General features: G+C 35.8%; 1 protein-coding gene across 8 annotated transcripts in view; it reads left to right on the forward strand.

Moving 5' to 3' along the window:
- The window catches only part of LTBP1 (latent transforming growth factor beta binding protein 1), a 176,232-nt gene that overhangs the window by 50,561 nt on the left and 104,126 nt on the right, over window positions 1–21,545 (forward strand). For 5 of the 8 annotated variants that reach the window (XM_052684049.1, XM_052684031.1, XM_052684021.1 and 2 more), the window contains exon 5: window positions 10,477–10,644. In XM_052684049.1, the coding sequence (XP_052540009.1) occupies window positions 10,477–10,644 (168 nt within the window). Of the gene's footprint in view, window positions 1–10,153; window positions 10,645–21,545 lie in introns of those variants that run through there. The other 3 variants (XM_052684063.1, XM_052684072.1, XM_052684058.1) reach the window with 2 other exon arrangements.

Below are 21,545 nucleotides of genomic sequence, written 5' to 3' on the forward strand. Positions count from 1 at the left end.
ATGTATGTATATTACAGTTGGACTCTGGTAACTTTTTCTAAAGAGAAGTTTTGAGAAATTCAGTGGTGAAGGAGGAATGTTCTGGCTGTGTTGTGGTTAAACAAGGTATAGCCAGCAGCATGAGATGTGTAAAAAGAGAACAAAGAGCTGGAAGACTAACAGGCAGTGAAGAGAGATCTCAGTAACTGAAGGATCACAACACATTCTATTAGAAGAGAACGCGACATCAAATTCACTTTGGTCACTTGTGGGAACTGATTTTCAGCTCTTGCTCCTGTGATTTACTTAATCAAATACAAGTAAGGATACGGGATGATAGACAAGGAAATGGGGTGCTGTTTGACTGTCAAGGAATTTTTTCTTATGCACAACATTTTAATGTGTGTGCAGAATATCTGTTTTCCTTCAGGAGGTGAGGGAAATTGTTCAGGGACGTTCTGAAGTGTTGAAGAAAAAATTTCAGTGCAGTCAGCATCAGTGTCAAACAAAAGCGTTCTTTTGTGTGTGTGACAGAAGCCAAACAATTTTAGTAAAGCATCCTTTTCCTCTTTCTCATATAAGAGCATTAACAATACTGCTATTTGAAAGGATGGCAATTTATAACAGCCTTTTACAGTTTGTATTTGATTCCAGTGGGACTTAGAAACAAGAGGTTAAAGTCCAAGTATAAATTAAGTGCTTTAACTGGTTTGACACTAATGCGGTTACCTCTGTAGATTCTAGCAGCACATTTACTTTGTTTTTGCTTTACAAAGTAGAGTGACAAAAATAACTTTAATAATAATTAAACTGTGTAAACTATTAAAGACTTCAGGGATCTTTGAAATCCTTGGAGATAACTCTGTATACCGAATATACTGTATATTGAATATATATACTGTATATTGAAGATACTGTATATTGAAACATAATAGAACAAGCAAGCAATACCCTTCCAGAATATCTTCAGAATTGTGTATGTCCATACAGTGTTTACAAATGAGGAAGCCAGTAAAAGAAAAAAGAAAAAACAAAAAACAAAAAACCACAACTCCCCAAAAGTACTGTAACTTTCTAGTTGGACTGAAAAAAAAGTACATTATTGTTCTGGGCTCACCAATAATTGAATGTCTACATGACAGGCAAGGGAATTAATCTAAATGTTACGTTTGCCCACAGATGGATGATCATCCATCTGTGGGATATTGAGGCCAAGACTGATAAGCAGCAGTGTGGGGAAAAATGTTGGAAAAAAGATTGGTGATCTGGCAAACATCATTAAAATAGGTTCAAAATGTGTTATAGCTAGGGGAAAACGGGGACTGAGACAAATGCATCTCAACTGCTGTGATGAAAGATAATTGGCTCCAAATCCAAAGATTTCTCAAGAAAAAAGAGGGAAGAGACTTTCCAGAATTTTCTGTAGGGGAAAACCTCTAAGATGTGTTTAAAAATTGTAATTCAGCTGGATTATATAGACAGATTGAACCCATACAATTAAATGTTAAATGTCCCTTAGCTAAGCTGGTATAAGAGTTGTTGTGATACAATTTTGGATACCAGGGATTAGTTCTGACTATTGCAAGTAGCTACGTCTGGTTTTACTCTCAGGAGATGTGAAAGTGCACTTCTCTGATGTCAGTGTCATCGCCCACGCCAGAAGAAATGAACAAACGTAGCCAGAACGTACTGCAAGAAGGTTCTCTTGTATCCAGTGAGATTTCTGAATCAGTGACGTCCACAGAAATACTGTGGACATTCCCATCCCACCCTTCTGAAAATTGAAAAGAAAAAAGATCTTTGCTTCATGCAGTGCTGAGATGATTTTTAATGGTGATTCAGCGTGTAGAGAGGATTGTATTCATTAATTCCATGATGTTATGTACTTTATTGCTGTTTAGAGTTTGCTGACTTCCTTAGTGCTTTTCAGTAGCTTCCTTTCAGGAAATAGGATGTTGTACGGGTATACTTGCATTATACTTAGGTAATGTACAATGTTTTTCCTTATTCTTCCTGAAAATGGTAAACAATTTTACAGTTTTATACTTAACACTTGGTTTCTCATATAAAGGGGTTATGTATCCTGGGCGGGGGAAATTGTGTCCGTCTCAAGAATTTGTTTTCTGAAGAAATAGTGCATTTCTGAAGACTTTTAATTCTATCTTAAGACACAGTAAAGTCTGATGTCTTGGTTGGAGAAAGAGCCTATAGAATGGCCTTAAGCAAAATGGATAGTTTATGTTGAATTATACTGGGTTGGAATGAGTCTCATTGCCAGTGTATAAATGTCTAATTCAGACCTTCTTGAAAGAATCCTTTTGATGAGTAGACAGTAGTTGTTACCTTTATTCGGTAATAATTATGAGTCAGTGACACTAAGAATGTGTGCTCACCTGTGCCCACCTGAACCATCATGTATATCTTAAATTTATGTGGCTGAGTTTAGTATCTGCAGTACTACCTGCAGCAGCCTGTGTCTGTGGAAAACTGTTAGAGATGGGCAGTGAAGTCCTTTCTGCTTTATTACTGCAGAAATGTGCTGTGTGTAGAATGGCTTTCTGTCCTAGATATAAAAATGATTATCTGCTCCTTAAAGTGACTTTAAGGCTTTTGTTCCCGTGTCTTTGAAAACCCTTTCAGCCCAGATAAACTTAAGGTAACTAAGCATTGGGTTACTCTGAATGGGAGCTAAGCAGGGCTTGCATACATGAATCTCATTCTGGATTGCTTAATGCTGGAGAAGTCTCAGTCCCAAACATGAAGTGCAGTTGGTGAATTTTCAAGCGTGGGGCTCTTGAAGAGCTTAAAGTTCTTTTTCAAAAGCACTTTAGTCTGAAAAAGTGAGATATTGGCAACAAGATGGCCCAGTTTCCATCTACTTCTGCAGGTAAAGCATTTGTCTGCCTTTCTAGATTTAGAAGGGCAATCTACTAAGCTCTATTAAAGCTACTGAACTGAGTCAAGCCTCCTAGAGAGTGCTATGGCACGGTGGGGCCTAAAAGCTGTAGTGCTTACTGCTACAGCTATAGTGAAGAGTGAATCCCCTGCTTCCTCAAAGAAAATGATGTAAGCCCTAGAAGATTTTGAACTGAACACAGTCTTTTGTTCTGATCCATTGATTGGGCATATTCCTGTGCAGCATACTGTTTCAGGTAGTTTTCTCCACGGGATTGACTTATCTTACTGCTTCTACAAAAGGGCTACGACTGATTAGAGGAACTAAAATTTAAGTTTTTTAGCATCATATCTCTTTGTGGATCCAGTTAGCATGTAATACCTTTAAAACAAAGAAACCAATAAATTTAGTCAAACAGATTTGAAGCCATTCTGTCAATCATTTCAGATCACAGATCACACAGTTTTTATTCATTTATTCACAGTCGCATTTTTCTGAAACATCTTAAACTATGTAAAGGGAAATCATAGGCATATTTTTTTTCACTACCAACTATTGATTTGTTTTGTTTTTGTGTCATTTTAAATGTGGAAAATAGCTGTAATCCAAGCTAGGTTGTTTTCTGGCCCAGGATGGCACATATTGAATCTTTGAAGTGGTGGAACAGGCAAGAAAGAAAAAAAAAGTGATCCATTATACCTGCTGACAGAAATCAAATTTCCAGTGTATTTCACTGGATTTGTAATCCATTGTAATTTTCAATGGAAAATTCCAATTTTCCAATGAATGCATAATTCATCTGTAATGCACTTGTACGGAGCAAAAATTATTCTAAATAACCTGAATTCCTTTGACCTCCTCTATAAGGGCTGTGTCCCTAAGAGAATTTAGCAATGAAGGCCTCCTGGGTGGGAGGATGAAAATACAACAACTATGAATGTCCTTTGGAACTATCTCAGCACTTATGTCTGCATATTCTCCTTTGATATTTAAGTAATAGCCATCTACTCAAAACATAGCACTTTTATAAGCATAGTTGATCAAAATTTGCTGAGATTGATGAAGAAAGGCTACTTGAATAAGGCAAGCTTCTCTGTAGCAAGTTATTTTATACAATATCTGTGTATCTATAACTTTTTTTTTTTAACTTTTTAATTTCTACAACTGAAATTAAGAGAACTGAAAAAGGGGCTACTTGTCTCTCCTAGAACGGGTGAAAATTTTTTGCTGTATGTTTAGTATTCTTGGTCTATGGAGCATAGATGAGGAAAATAGTCAGAAATCATGAGTGCAAAACAAGCAGTAAGTCTAAGCTCATTTCGGATTTATGGGAGAAGACTGTGAAAGAGACATGTAAATAAGGAGCAATAAGGAAATGTTGATGTGAGGATTTAATGACATGGCTAGAGACAGAAATAGCTATATATAGAAGTGTGCAATAGCAATGATGACAAGAATGGCAACAAAAAGCAGCTGTGGAGACCATTGTTCAATCACCACTATAACAGATAGCTGGATGGTGTTTTGCTCTTAGAATAGCCATATTGGTTTGCAAACAGGCAGTAGAATTGAGTTTTCAAAAAGTGACAAAATATTAAAACTGAAGCTCTATTAACTACTGAAATAGTTGTAATAAGATCATGCAAATGCAAGAAAAAGTGGAAGTTGTAGAAATAATGAAGTAGAAAGAATGCTGAAATTAATTACATTAATGTGTATCTTGTATGCATGTCAATAATGTGTAGCTATAAATAAAAGACAGCTAGAGATGCTCCTTACTTGTTCAAAACATTTGAGTGGGTGTGTGCAAATGTGCTTCACGTTATGCAGGAATGTGAGAGAGCATCAGAGAAGGCATTGGAACTTAGATGAAATAAAGTTGGGGAAATGTGAATTAGGTATTGGGAATGTCATTGTAATAAGACAGAGTGAAACATTGGAGTATGTTCCCTTGGGAATCTGTGGAGTCTCTGTAATAGAAGGTTTTTAAGGGTAGGCTGGACAAACTTTTTGGGTAATGCTGTTACTTAATCCTGTGCTGGGAAGTGGCAGTAGGGGAGATCATATGGTCTGTTAGTCCTGTTCCATCTTTCTGTGTGCCTAGTAACGGCTGTGTAATGGCCAAGTTTCAACTTGTAGTAAGTTTCAACTTATAATAGCCAAGTTTCATCTTTGCAAAACTTCTTTTTGTTTATGACTAAGTGAAAATGAAATATATATATATGTATAGTGAATATATATATATTAACTTATTGTTGAATTTTATATATATATATATATGTATATATATATACACACATATATATAAAATGTCATTCAACAATAGTTCTAATAACAATTTTACTTACGTGGTTGGTTTTTATACTATGTCAGCTTTCCTTTTGGCTGAACAAGCATTTCTAGTAGTAAGGACTAAATCAGGTGGACTGGTAAAAGTAACAGTGAGACACCTGTGTTAGGAAATAAGTAATTTCTCCTTACTTCTTTCCTGTTCTATCTGTGTTTAACTAAGGAGAAAAAAAAAAAAGATAGGCTAAGGGAATTGGTCATCTGAGAATTTAAAATATTGAATCTATTTGTCATTTAAAAGCTTCTTGGCTGTGATATGGGAAAATAGATTGGCATTCTGAAGTTCTCCTCACTCATCATGGCTATTGCTTGGAAAACATAGGAAACTGTCTGAGATAACCCTGTCACAAAGGGAATAAGCAGGTATAAGTTTTTTCAGAGGTAGAACCTTCAGGCCTTATGAGTTGCTGTGCAGATATGTGTATGAAAACACACTGGTTTCAGTGCAAAAGTAGGTAGTGTTATGAAAACACTGAGTTCACATCATTTTTGGAGGTATTAATGGGAAGCCTCCAGATCAAGTAGTTTGGTTTCCTCAGTATATTTTTTAAATAAATAAAAAAACCCAAAAAGATGAAAAACAGCAAAACCCACCACAACACTAACAGTAGTCAGAAGAAATTTTTGTGCCAGGATTATGTGAGAGGTAAGAGTAAGCCCCACCAGCCAAGTCTGCAGTATAAACCCCTGCTTGTTTTTTATAGTGAATAAATGCACTCCTTTGATTAAATCACCATGAAGCATGAGAACATTATGCACACAATAATATAATATTTTTTTCAGCACATTAAAATATGTTCTTCTCTTTGCCCCACTTGAGCTATGAGACAGTGCAGTGTAGTCGTCTTTTTACCAGAATACCAGTTCTGCTTTCACTAGTCTATTGTCTTCCTTCAGAGCAGGGACGTGCCACAAATCTTCTGAGATCCACTACAGCTATTGAATACTGTCTAGTTAAATCTCTGCAGAATGCTGGAGCTGTGAGGGCAGTCATAAAACGAAGAAAAAAAAAGTGTTTATACAAGTTCTTCTAGAAAGAAGCTAAGGCTGAGCAGCAGCCTTATGAACAAAGGGACCCAGGAGATTCTTTAGGAATCTTCTTCCTGTATAAGTCTGCCCAGGAATGGCTGCGTGAACTGTGGCTGTGTGACTACCTGGACCTAAAACTTTCCAGCTGTCTCCTTTTATCCACCTTTCTGGCTAACGCAGAAAAAAAAATCAGTGCGTTGTGACAGTGCAAGGGTGGAAGGGATTCTATGAAGAAATCCTCTTACTTCTATTTTCCATTTATCCTGCAGTTGTTGTTGTTGTTAGATCATAAATTTATCACAGCAGGAGCTTGCTGTGCTCATAATATTCTATCATAGTTACTTACAGAGATGGAAAAAATATCACACATACGTGATGCCAATTTTCAACTAAAATCTCATCAGTTTATCCAGACATCTTTCTTTTTCAGTCTGTCCCAAGAGAGTTTCATGGGTTTTGGAAATTATGGGTACATTCTTCCACTGATCTTCTTTGACAGATGCATCTAAGAGACCTTAAATATGAGTAAATGTAGGCTAGGGGGCAGGGCAATGAGGCAGTTGCCTGAGTCTCACCATTACAAAACTCACTGTCCAGTTCAGGAATAAAGATTAGCAAGAAAATGCTGATTGCCTTATGTTTAGTAAATCAACAATCTGACTTTGTCTCTAGTTTAAAAAATATATATATATATATATATATATATAATAATATTATATATATATATATATAATATTTATATATATATATTATTTTTTTCAGTAATTTTTTGATTTGGTGTTTATATATTCTGCTTGTGTTTTCTTTCATTAAGCTCATTTATTTATCTGGTCTCATGGTGATATTTTGTCACAATCTGTTGTTGTACTTAAGAACAGAGTAAGGTGTTTCATTTCCATGTGTTAAAAATTCATTTTGGAGAGTTTGATACGTTTATCGCTCTGTATAAAAATAATGATTTCAGGTATGTTATGGTGCTGTAGCACCTTCATTTTTCTCCAGAAGTGAATCTGAGATAATCTAAGTTGCAGATCCATTTATACCTATGTCACAGTGGCATCATCAGTTAAAGCTTCTGGAATTTAAAGATGAAAATCATCTGTGTGTGCAACCTTAAAAATTCTGTATCCTCTTTTACACAAACTAGTCCAAGTAGAAAGGAGTTTAAGGTTATGGCAGTTATGTGCTTTTTTTCTTGCTTGAAATTGTGACTTAAACATTCACGCAGCCAAACCATCTAAGTAGTACAGAAGGATATTGTTTCTCATTTGGGATTAAATCTTCCCCCTTTACAGAAAAGAGAAAAAACCACACACACAGATACATACCCCCTCCCACCCACCCACTGGAAAAAAGGGGGAAAAAAAATGGTGGGGAGAGGATTTGAGGAAGTCCAAGATGCTAACCTTGCAGCACTTTTGCCAAGTGCTTCCTTTCAAGAGGATTTGCAGTCTGTTTTCAATTTAAATCTGCGTGTATTATGCTCACCATTAACATTTCTGAACCTCAGACTGTGTGAGGATAGTTCTGTCTCCATGGTGCAACTACAGAGAATGATGAAGATGGTGTGTATGCCTTGAATCTGCTGGCTCCTCATACACTAGTTAACTTTCAGCTCAGAGGTCTTAAGAAATATCTCAAGAAGAAATGAGAAAGTTAAAACCAGTGAGTTGCTAGTGGAGGAAAAGATACAAGTTTCTTTATCGTTTGTAAATCTGAGAAAGGTGGGAAAAATCTTCTGGTGTCAAAATAATACAAAGTCTTATTTCTTGCTCCTGGTAAAGCAATAGCCATAAAGAATAGCCATAAGAATTGAACTGGTTCTCTTACAAAGGCATTGCTGAATAAGTATTCAAATATTTGTAGGAGCTAGGGCTTATATTGCATAGTTTTTGGTCTTTTTGGTCCACCAGAAGCCTGCATTTAATACTGCTTCATGGATAATCACCTCTGTAGATACTGGCCAGTAGTTATGAATGTGTCATTCAACTATTGCTTCCTTATTGTTACTCCCAAATTTACATTCCAAAGTTTTCTCACCAAAATTAGACGAGAGGCAAATTTGCAATTTCCATTCAGTCTCATATTAAGCATGTCTTCTGCCAAAAGAAGTATACTGCAGATTTTTTGTGATGAAATGTGAACTATGAGATGAAATTTGAGTTTTTTAAAAAAAAGTATTAGTTGTTAAGGTTGTGCCCAAGTTCTCTAAGAGCTTAGGACTCCACAGTGTAGTAGAAAATATTATGAGAGAGAATTAAATAACAATTTATTTCCTTTTTTTTTTTTAACCAAAGCTGGAAAACTTGTGTGGGTCTCCCAATACAGTAGTTTTTATAGTGTAGGCAAGACTGACTTTTGTGACTCAATGAACCATGTTTTTTTAATTACATCACATCCTGAAGGAAATAAATGTTACTAAAACATTTGAAAATGTAAAATAGAAAATGGATTAGACTCTTCTAGGAAAAGATATACAGAGATATAGAGATCTCATTGGAGATCATGTATGTATATATACAAATATATATATATACACATATATACAATACATACGTACATATATATATATATATAAAATCATATAAATAAAATACAAAGAGAGCAGTATGGCTTGTGAAGCTCTGTTTAACAAAAAGAAAGCCTAGGAGTTCTAGCCTCAACAGTTCACAAGCTACTAGATCTCTGTTCATTGGGAAAGCTGTATTAATAACCTTTTAAGATATGGTGACATCCAAGAATCACGGTGTCTTCTAAGTTGACCAAAATTACAGTACTAGCCTTTAACTGAAACATTTATTTCTGTGTCTGTGTTCATCTGCTTCGAAGCACTTTTTCAGTCTGAATAAGGTGGTAGCATCTGTAATGCAGCTGCTGTTCAAATAGAGCAATGCCTTTACTGTAGACAAAACAGTTGGCTCAATTGCTTTAATTTATTTGTTTATGAAGAGCCAAAAATAAGAGGCTTTATATTCTTTTGAAGTGGAAAGGTTTTCTTCATTTTATTGAGATTTAAAAATAAAATAGAAGTTGTTTGGAGGGGTATTCTGTAACTAGGTTGTATGACTGTCCAAGAACTTCTATAGCAGTACGAGGGAGGTTCTTCTATTCCTGTGCATCATTTCTAGGGATTGTTAGTTTTGTTATAAAAGTATTTATGGTTATAGTGTTCTCAGAGACACTATACTATGTTTTCTAGAACTTACTGGAGTTATTAGTAGGTGTGCAGAGGACAAAATGTTTTCTTTGTAAATAACTGTAAATAACACCTGTTCTTTTCCCTTAATTTTACTAATTAGCAGTTTTAATCTTTTTTGCATTCTGCTGTTAGATTTGGAATTAAATGCATCTGGTTTTCAATCAAATTCTACAACAAGTAGTTGTTCAAATTAGCTTAATTTGAAGTTAGTGTTTACTCAGTCCTCATTACATATAAGTTATTTAAATGTCTGTATGGAAGTACATTTTAAAATAGCTCTTTTTTTCCTCCTTTGAGCTCAGAACGAGTATTTCCAGCTATTGACACTCCTCACCCTTTTCTCTGACTGAGCTATTTATTACTTAAAGAAAGACTGAGCTCCGCTCACAGCCTATAATATGTAAATACTTGTGGAAAAATGGTGCCAAAAAACTGTGAAAAAATGGGTCCAGGCAGCTGCGTCACAAGGTTTGACCACTTCAGGCTGGGGTGCCAGGAGATTTGAGACAGATGTTTTCAGACATGCCGCATGCCTAAAACATTTCCAGGGGTCGAGCTACAAATAGTGACTTAATAAGTGCAGAAACAGGAAAAGTATGCGGGAGGACACAAGAGTTTATTCACCCCTAGGTGCACAGCCAGCCTCTTTACATTACATCTGCCTGTCAGGGTTGGCTATTTAAGCTGTCATGCCCTTGGTATTGCTCTTTGTCTGACTGTGAATAAAGTGCAGCATTGTGATTACTAATCCCACTCCAGTGACTTGACTTTAAATGTGGTTTTGGAGCGTATCCCAGAGCTCTGTTTGCTAAGCTTCCTACTCCTGTTTCAGAGACACCACTGGAGATCTATGAGAGAGAGCACTGCAGACTGCCCTCCTCCTGGAGACCTGTCGCCTTTTTTTCCCCCCCGCCTTTTTTTTTTTTTTTTTTTTTTTTTTTTTCCCAAAAAACTTTTTGAAGGAAATCAATGGATACCAAAGTGGTCTGTTTACTTTTCTTTTTTTCTTTGCCTCCACTGACAGTGGGAAATCACACTGGTCGCATCAAGGTGGTCTTTACACCCAGCATCTGCAAAGTGACTTGTACCAAGGGCAACTGTCAGAACAACTGTGAGAAGGGAAATACCACCACCCTCATCAGTGAGAATGGCCATGCTGCTGACACGCTGACAGCCACTAACTTCCGAGTAGGTAAGTACTCTGAAATTGCATTTGTCCTTAGCTGTCCTCTCTTGACTAACAGAGGGAGGAGATTTTTGTTATTAATACCAGTTGTGCATCTGCAGCTCTTTGTTTGGAGGGCTTTGCTGGGTAGGAACCATTTTCTGTTAGACAAGCTTTCTGGTCTCCTTCTGAAATGATCCCAAAAGTTTCTTTTGTGTCACAGGGGAAAAAAAAAAAGTATTTTTCCTTTGAATTTTTATCTGCAGGGCTACAGAATGCTAAAAGCTGAAGCTTTTGATAAAAATAATCCCTCAGACTTTGTGTTTCTAAAAAGAAAAAATACCAGATTCCACAAAAAGCTCTGTTTCCTGCTCTTTTTAGTTGAATAGTATCAAATGCCCATAAAAACTGAGCTGACGTTCAAAAAATTGTTCAAGAGTTCCTTAGGACCGTGGTCCTTTTTTTAAAAGGAAAAAAAAAGAAAGAAAAGGCAGTTTAATTTCTTCCGTACTGCTGAGAATTAGTCAAATTTCATATTTGTCATTTTTAGAAACTGAGATAATGTTAAGTCCAGTTATTGAAGCCAGTCATTTCTCTGTTTATTCTTTCTGCTTGCTCAATAAAAGTATCAGCAGTGTGCCAGTCCAAACCCTGTAAGTGCTCGACTGTGTTAAAACAAACCCTGAAAGCTGTCTGGGTTAGTGGATTTGCATATTTTAGCTGTGCAGTATATGGTGTTAGTGGGAATTTGTCTTCAAGTATTAGGCTGGTAAGCTAAATGAAGTTCAGATATATAGATGAATACTTGATCAATTTTTAGATTTTTTGGTTTATGATATGATATCCATAGCTGCTGTTGGGGAAGTATTTTTGTTGTGATTGTGAAAATATTGTTCTATCTTTCTCTTAAAAAAAATATTAAATTTAAAAATTAATTATTTTGCCCATTTGTACTTAAAGAATGCCAGATATGAACTTTGTAATTTTTAGTCTCCTTTTAGTATAAACATAATGTCAGGCAGTGCTGATCCTGGCCAATACTGCCCTTTTTAAAGTGTACTATATTTCATGTTCTGAGGGAGGAAAAAAGCTATTTCAAATCATTCTCCTTTTCATCCAGACAGACGATACAAAGAGCAGTTCCCTTTCTTAAGACTTCTGCTAGACTATCAGACTGTAGATGAAAGCTCCTGAAATGAATAACACATTCCTTGATAACATCCATATTTGTAAAATATATATGTGTTGAAGTAAGAATAATAAAGACTGCTTTAGAAAAGCTATACAGAACACTTCGTTTAAGGTAGATTTGAAGCATTAAAAAAGGAAAGGTTTTTAGAAAGGGATGGTAAAGCAAATACTTCAGAACTTTAGACTTGTGTTTACTGCTAATACAAATTTTTTTTCTTAACTGATGTTTTGGCAAGAACCACAGTTAAGTACATTTTTTATTTATTTTTTCCGACTTTTATGAGAGGATAAGGTTATTACCTCTCTTCCTTTCTTCCCATTCCCCCCCCCCCCCCCCCCCCCCCCCGCCTTGTGACCCAATTTTTTATTGAAATTATGAAATGTTGAGAATGGGCAGTCATGTAATTTGTCTGCTATGTAAATCTGTGCTGTAACTCAACCTTCCCTCAAATACTTACAAACTTGGTGTGTGGAAACTGACCTGTAAAGGCATGTTCCACACCTTCCTTCCTGGCCTCAGGCCATGCAATTTGTGATTCAGTGCATACAATAGCCTGCTGGAAGTATTCAACAAAACCACTTCATAAGAGTTTTGATGGAAAGATAAGGGAGCAGTATGTTTGAAGAGGGATTAAAAACAAGTCACTAGTAATGTAGGGGCATTTTTTAATCTGTCTATGGCTAACTGTCTTGGACTCTTTAAAAAAAAAAAAGTATCTACCCTATCTCTGAGTGTCATCAATTTTACAGAGAGAGGAATAAGGAGGAGATCTAAACTGTGCCTTCAGAGTTCTCCAGTTAAAAATGCTGAGTGAATTGAACTTCTTCCTGTAGGTCGAGTTGTGTCATAGGTCACTGCTTTTCAGGAGCTTTTGAAGTGAGCTTAAGATGTATTTTATTTAAATAATTTGTGTATCCATTTTCTTAATGAGTGTCTCATTAGCTAAGGCTTGTCTTGATCAAGATGTCTCCTGATACATAAAGCAGAAGCAATTTGGATCTTAGGAGACTTTTTTTTTTTTTTTTTTTTTTACTATATTTTAAGATCTGAATTATGTTTTGCTTGTGCTTCTTGCTTTAAGGCCTGGTTCCAAACTTATTTTTGATAAACAGTAAGTAAAAGAGTGGAAATTCTTTTTCTGACCATTTGATACTTTGAGAAGTGCAAGTATGAAATAGAATGTTGTGTTAGCAAGTTCATACTTAAAGCAGTGAGCAGCATGTTTTCAGTGTCTCTTAAAATGTTTGATCTTCCTTAGACTCAGAAAAGATAAATTTGCATGCCCTATTTGGAAACCTAACTCCTATGTCTAATAATAGGTACCTACTATGAATGGGAAATAGGAAACTGCTTTAGATCATTAGGTTGTCATTAATCTAAGTGCATTTGCTTAGCAGGAGCAATATGCTTGATTCAATTTAGCTTCTCTAATGTCAGATTGCAATTAGGCATCATTTTGCTTTCTTTTTAAAATTCATTATTTCTAATAATGACCAAATTAAAATTTTGTGCTTCACTTTCAAACTTTTGTGCTGAGTTTTGGAAGATTTTTGATTTTTCAAAGAGAATAAACTGCAGTGTTTGTATTAAAGCTGCTCAAGTTTTTCCATGGGTTGTTTCAGATTCTTGAAACTATTTAGTTGATCCTTTCAACTAAAACGTGGTACCAGCAAGTCCAGGCAAGGAACAAATCCTGTTTCCTGAAAATTTTACTAGATATGGATAAGCCATTAAAAATAAAAACCCACAAAAAGAAACTGAATGGGAATATGTAACTTTTCAGGTAGCTGAGAGTTTGCCTGTTTTCATAAAGAGAACTCTAACATTTCAAAAGAAGGTGATGAAAACTTGGTGTTTTAAAAGGAAGGATCTCCTTGATGCCTGTGTGCTTCAATGAATTTTTTTTTCCTCTTCATTTTTGTGAATGGGTTATATTGCACAGTTAAACCAACTTCCCGTATTTTTCTGTCTTGGAGAATGAAAGCATTTAATCTGAGTGGAAACATTCTGCTGAATAGATGATCCTCATTATTCTGCATGATTGGTGCATATGAAGGTTATATATGGTTTTTCAGTTCTGATGTTTCTACAGAGGCTTGTAAAACTGAGTTGGTATATGTGCGTAGGAAAGGATGCATATAGAATAACATATGAGCTTCCTGTCTCATTCACTGTTGAAGTTACTCAGTAATGTGTCCTGTTCCTCCTCAAAATTATTCTGCATTCAAAATACCCTATTTTTGAAATGAATTTTCTCTCTATGGGGAGTGGGAGGACAGTGACTAATTTGTAACTGTAAAATGAAGTGGTAAGAAATTAAGAAATGTCCAAGTTAGTGTTATTCATACGCTTTAATTTCTGCTCCATTGTGCATATGTATTTAATTATAGGTTTACATTCTACTTTTTTTCTTTTTTTCCACGGGATCCTTGCCTTATTCATTGCACAGGAATGACAGAATTTAATAAAGGAAGCACCCTTTTAATACTTAGATTTCTTTTTACCCTTCATTTGAAGCGTCTTATTTAAAGCAGTTTGTTCAAGCTGTTCTGAATGGGGAGTTTAGGGGGAGAAAAAAAAAAAAAAAGGATGCTCTTCAGTGGAAGTGCATATCTTTCTGCAGAAATTCTGTGTCCATGTGCTTGGCAGTATCCATTCCAAACAGGGAATAAAAGCTCCCTGCAGGTGGAGACCAAGAAGAGTTTAAGAAATTTTTTTCCCAAGATCATAGAAGATATTGTGGAAAGGTCAAGATCACTGAGATGATGATGAAGTTATTGCTCTCCTTTTTCCCTTTTAGGTCTCTTTTTAATGTGCATCAGTACCTCTGTTTCTCCTTATAATGTTTTCTCCTGCTTCTGATCCTTGCACAATTGTCTGTATGAAAATATCTGGTCCTTTGTATTTTGGAGAGACTTATAAAGTTTAGAATCTCAGTGTGGATCACAGCAATCTACTTATCCTATACCTTACTGAATAATGTTCAAATGATATTCCCATTCAAATGTTGCCACTTTCCCTCCTGGAATTTTTTATCAAAGATTTTTCCTTTTGCACTGTATTGACTCTGTACAACTGCTTTTGAATATAATTGAGATTGTCCAGAAGTTTTCAATTATGTACAGACAAACATCCAAAAAGGAGCATAAACATGTTACTTATGTTTTATTTGGTCTACTGATGAAAGTAATGAAAGAAAATTTGCCCAGTGTATTTTAAAGCAATGGATTATTTGAAGAGAATTTAGCAAGGAGCCAACTACATAAAAATTATTTTAAGAGTATTTCCTATCTAGGAAACAGTAATAATTGGAACATAATTATTCAAACCGTGAAAAGGTGAAGTTATTATTTTATTACAAGTCTTTTGAAATTCTGAATTTATGATCATTAATTCCTGTTGGTAATTCAGAATCTACTGTATCTTTTTGAGTTATAATAAAATGATGGGAATGTCTTCGCATTTTAGAGTTGCTCAAAAACAGCAGTGATTTGTGAGGCAACATATTTTCAGCTGTTCTTAATGTATGACGAGAGATACAAGGACAATGAATGGCATTAAGCTTTTTTTTTTCCCAAAGGAATTCTTTTTAAAGTTGGGGTAGACATAAGCTGATTTCTTTACTAAGAGATGAGATGCAAGCCCTACCTTTTTCTTGTTGTCATTTGCTATGTAATAAAGAGTTATTGTTTCTTTGCTCTACATGATACATGCCATACTACTATGTTTAACTGATACTGTAAGACTATGACAGTTGAGGAAGATCTGTCAGTACTTTTTGATACTAGAAAGCATTTATTGTTAGTAATGCTGTAGGAAAAAAATTGATGTAGGGAAAAAAATGATGACCTATGAGGGCTTGTATGCCAGGGAAGGCAGATTGAAAGACTAGCAGTTTTTGGAAGTATTTGTGTTGACTGGGAAGAAACTGGAATCTCTTTTGACAGCTTATGAGGTGTTCCCTGTTCAGTTTTCTGCCCATGGATTAAGAACTGCTAGAATGGTGGTATGTTATAAGAGATGCTTTCTTTTTTGTTATGATGTCACTATGAGTAGATAATCCATGTCTGATCCATGAAGCTTGTCCCCCAGCAAATCACTATTCCTATGGGTTCAACCACGTCTTAGCAGGTATAGACGTATCTTCTCAAATTTAAAATAATTGATAAACGTCATGCAAACTTTTAGGAATTCCTTGTAGTAACTTCACTGTGGAGAAGTGTGGGGTTTATTTATTTACTTATTAAATGTGTTAGCTTTTTAGTTGATTACGTTCCATCAGATATCTTAATTGATGAGGAGGTCATCTATGGAATAGGTGCTTAGCTGAACAACGGGTCTGTAATTCAAGGTTTGTTTTTAGTTTTGTAGTTTCAGTGTCTAAGAACAAAGTGTTACTTCGAAATAGTCTTGGCTGTTACACAGAATTTGATGTAGACTCATGCTTTTCTGGTGTGGTTATGTTGTAAGAATCGATCTATTCTCCCTGTACTGTCAGTTTGCCTTTTTTCTCTGCTACCTTGTAGCCTTATTTGGTAAAAGCTTTGTTTCTACTGTTCCTGCAGTAATTATCATTTCTGGCCTGTCAGACTTTATTGTTTTATGCTCTTTTTGCTGCCAGATGAAATATTTTTTTCTTTTAACAGACACTGGCAGACACTTGAAAAGTTCAGAATTCTTGGATAACTTGGTTGAAAGATTAGCTTCTAAGTTTTCTGTAACAGTAATCAAGGAAGTTGGTCAGCCTGTCAGAGCTGCTTTTGCACTCTTTCAAGATCAAGACATTAACATTTTTATTCACTGTTTTAGCTGATAATTTGAAATATAATCTTTATTAATGATGGCCATGCTTGGGATATTTATTTGTGCGGCAGCATTGTAACAGCTGTAGCAAAGTGAAGGCCAAGTATTCATCCTCAAACACTGGACCAAGAGGGTAAAATAGAAAGATGGATAACAGTAGAACTATTTTATGAATTGTTTACACCCTCTGTCTTGTTAAAGATGCAGTAAAAAATGGTATTTCCTAGTCTGCAAGGCCAAAGCAAAACATCTGCATGTTGATTCTGGGAGGAATCACTTATCATGATCATTAGTTTAACAGATATTCATTTTTTCCAGCCTCTATTTGTCCTGTAATGTAAACTTGAGAGGACAAGGAAATGAATTTATTTACTTACAATCCAGGTAGTGTAGTGTAGGCTTTCTGAATCTGAACCACTGGTGGGCTTCAATTTTGGCCTGTAATGCAAATGTTCCCCTGCAGTCTGGTCAGCATTCAAGGTTTTAGGGCAGTTTTTGGTTATCTATGCTCATATTACAAAAACAAATGATATCTTTGTTGATAACCACATCTGCTCAGAAGGAGTGCTTTCCTTCCCCCCTGTATTTAGTACTTGTCATCAATAAGTAGTTATGGTATCCACGATACAGTTTACAGCATCTGTGAGCTTTCTTCATGATCTTAAACTAATTACTCAAATTTGACATCTTCCCCTCTGGTTCTAACAAAGGCCAGATGCTGTTTTAAAGAAAATACATTGTTTAGTTAGACAGTCTTAATAAGGTTGAACTTAGGCCTGAGTTGGCAACTCTTTTCCACCCCTTTGCTCACCTTAAGGACTTCAGACCATCACTGTGAAGCAAAAGTCCATCTGCTCTGAAAGCACTCACCAAACTGTGTATTATAGAGAGCGCAGTTTTTTGGATGTGCAGTCATAGGAAAAACCACAAATGGAAATGGTACAAAATCCACACCTGCAGCCATTCAGAGACACATGGACTATGTTTAAAGCAAAACAGAACACAAAGTTAAAAAGCATAATGCTTTATTTTACTGTATGTGGATTTAATTTATAGGGATTAGCTTATGTATATCTGACTTCAAGTGCTACAGAAAGAGAACTAAGAGTGCATTTATTTGAATGATTACATTGTTGCATATCCAAATAAATACACTACCTTGTACAGCTATAATTTTGTTATTGCTAAACCAAATGTCTTTGCACATACCTCACTGAAAATGAAGCATATGCCAACTGGCTTTAAAAAAAAAAAAAGTTCCCTTTGAATTATGCAAGCACAGAAGAGTCTGACCAATTTCACTGCTGGTTAAAATGTGCCTTATACTATGAACGGTTCCCTTATCACACAGTTCTGTGTTTAACATGTCCCTTTGGATGTAACACAATCAGAAGGGAACATGTTGTCACTGCTCTGTGCTTATCACAGTCTTTCCAAATTCAGCCTCTCTCTACCATTTTTCTTTTCATTGTCCCCAGAGAATTCCAGCTCTTTTCAGTGTGCTACCTGTGTAACTTTAACCTTCCCACTCTTAACCTATAATGAACTCTTAGATTTAAGTAGCACTCTGCAACCAAGAGGCCTGTTTTATAGCACAGATGAAGAGAGATTTCTGGATCTTTCTTTTGGAACATGAACTGTATCTTCACTACACACATCTTAATTCTTTTAAGATTTGTATCTCTTCATAAAAAGAATATATGTGCAAAGAGGACTGTGATCTTTCAGTGAGGCACATGAAGACTTCCATCAAATTGAAGTCCATGGGAATTTTAAACTTGTATTAAGTAAACCTCTTACAAAGTCTTGAGGTCATGTCAATAAATAGAAGGAAAATGACTGTTTGCTTCTCACGCAGGAAGAGCTTTGAGCTGTAAGAAGCCTGCTCACGGAGAGCATTCTCATCTGTATCTTATTCAACTAAATATTTTGTTTATTTGTCATGCTGGTTATTTTCTACTTTAATTTTAAGATGATAAACTGAACTACAAAGTTAAATTTTGTATTTAACATTATTCAGGTATTTTAAGTTCAGGAGAACTTGCAGCAACTTTTCTTACCTATCATGGTTTAGGAACTCAGCCTCTCTGATATCTCTCTGAGAGGGACTGTGCATGGATTGAATAAGGCAGTGGTCTCCAAAGTTTTTGATGGCTCAACTCTATCAGTAAGAAATTTTTGAGCATGTATTTTAGTATAAGTTTTCTTATTTAAAAATTACTTAAAGGTTAAAAAGACCTCTGTTTTTAACATATTTTTAAATTAATGATAGAAAAAAGGCCCTTCGGTTGACAGTCTTGTGTACCCTCTGGTGTGTGCACACCCCAAACTGGAAACTACAGGTATAGAGAACCAAAGGAGACCAGTTTCATAGCATACATCTAGTGTTAGTTTCCTGCAGTCAGTATATGGCCGTCATTTCTGTTTTACTTATTGTTTGATTATATTAAATTCAGCCTGTTCTGTTAGGTGCTGAAACAGCAATTTTCTATATAATGAGAAGTTACATAGGTCCCAGGATGCCTGTTGTGGCATATGGGGCAGGAGAATTTTTTTTTATTACTGTACGCATCCTCTGCAGCACTGCAGTGTGAAGGTTGGCAGTGGAGCTGGCATCAGCACAGGGAATTTACATGCACATTTAATTCCTTGGAACTGTGAGTGACTAGTCAATGCTGATCGTATTTAGGATTGTGTAGCTTGTACATTTATTCATATAAACATTACATGTTGTAAAAAGAACCAGAATGATACGTGTTGAAGTTGTTTGTTTTTTAGCAGATTTTCAACTGCGCTTTCCCTGCAGAGCAACTTTAGCTTTCCTGTTCATTAACACTGACTTTGCCACTTTTCTCCTCAAGAGCTCCAGGATTTGAGTCTCTTGCTTTTCACTGGTTTTCTCTGACCTTATTTATTACACAAACTGTGAATAATATCCTTCCCAATATTCTCATATTGTGTCACCTCCTCTAGGTCAACTCCCTAGAAAACTTTCCACTTTCTTCTGATGTAGCCAGTGCCAGGAAATCTTAGATAGCTTATGTGTGTTTTTTTTTAACTTGTCCACAGAGATCCAGATTATGAGCTATTATTTGTGCGTTAATGGGTATCCACTTGAAAAAGTCTATTCCGATTTCTTTCTTGTCAGTTTTCTCACACAAAATGAGCACTATGGTGATGTTACAGTAATTGGAGAGCAGTCTCCTGATGTTTAGGATTATTGACATTTTTAATGGTTGTTTTATTTATTCTGGCTTTTCTTTTTCTATTCTAAACTTTATGTTGTCTTGTGGTTTGGAATGCAGTGGATCATTGCTCAAAGACCTTTAGGATCTAAGGCTGGTAGTCACCAAGTCTAATGGTGGAGGTGCCTGGGTGAGGGGCCTAACAGTCAGTGACAGGGAGAACCCTGGTACGTGGACTGGCCCATCGGTGGCCCAAACAGCCTTCTGGATGAGATTTTCTTTACTGACAGGGTGGGGAATATTGAGCAGAAACAGTCCTTAGATGTCTCAGGGAGGCATGGAAAGTTAAATGAGATGGATCTCTGCTTAAATTTTTGTTACTCAGTTTTCAGAGATAATAAGGATTCTGATGACCTAACTACTGGTCTTCAGAGCTATTGCATAGCAGGAATGTGACCACTTAGCTTAAATGTTTCTCATGACATTTTTTCATTTTGACTCATAGTATCCAAGTGGTCTGATGTCTTAGCAATTCTTTTCTCTGCCTTACACTACTGGCTGTTACTACTTTTTTACTTCACATAGGAGTCCAGTGCATCTTTTGGAAACAGCCTAATGCAGTATTGTTACGGAACAGAACCTGGTGGCACAAACAGCTTAGTGGCTTTAAAGATCAGTTACTGCTAACCTTGTAGTCCTTCAGGGCAAATACTGCTGCTCAGCTGGCACCAGAAAGGAAGAATGCAGCCTGGAAGGATCCAGTAGCAATGAAGATGCTTGTTAATTGTTGAATTCTGTTGAACTCTTACTCTGTTTATTGAAAACAGATATATTACAAGATCATTTAATAGGCATTTGTATTATGTGTGCACAGGCATACACTAAGCTATACAGAGTAGTAAGGGCCTTAAAAGTACTGGGATCATAGGAGCTGCTGGTTTTCATCTGACATAGGGCAAACTGCTTTCAGCGTTCTCATTTTGACAGTGGCAATTAATAAGTTACTCAGGACTGCTTAAAATGATATACATGAAATTTTAATACTGCAGCATACCATATTGCTGTGTACGCATATTCTTGTATTCTGCAGGAAATTGTTCAAAGAATGATGATTTTAAAGCGTTGCTACCATGCTCCATTTTCAAACCTAGGCTTTCCTAGAAAATTTAGTTCAATTGCGTAAGTCTTAAACAAAGAGGAAAATTGTATCTAAAATTTATATTTGCTGTAGAAATCTGAATAAATGACTGGAGTACCTTGTCTATATGTGTTAGCATCACTTTCAAAGGTCTGACATTAGCCATTTGCAATGCAGTAATTCCACAGCAATTAGTATTGTTTCTTTTTTTTTCCTTAGTACCCAGTTTCTAGGCCTAGTATTTTTGTTACATTCAATATGTCAGAATCAGCTCTAATATAATCAGTAGTTTCATCAAATATAGTCAAGATAGGACTAGGTCATCACTTAACACTCTCTCCATGTCTCTCTAAAAATGGAGTTTATGTCATCTCAGATATTGAGAATATTAGAAGTAGATTCAACGAATAAATGTGAGAATCGTGCATGTTAGTGAGCCAGGATCCTTGTGTCAGTTGTTTCTCAATTACTGATTTAACTATACTCTCTTTTTATGTTGAATAACCACAACCTTAGCCCATTTCTCCTAACAGGGGATGACTCTTTTTCTGATTTTCTGAATTTTTCTGATGACAATTGAATGGTCTAATAGTCTTTTTTTTTTTTTTTT

This window comes from Tympanuchus pallidicinctus, unplaced genomic scaffold (assembly GCF_026119805.1).
Source record: "Tympanuchus pallidicinctus isolate F22 unplaced genomic scaffold, pur_lepc_1.0 scaffold1, whole genome shotgun sequence".
Classification (NCBI taxonomy): domain Eukaryota; kingdom Metazoa; phylum Chordata; class Aves; order Galliformes; family Phasianidae; genus Tympanuchus; species Tympanuchus pallidicinctus.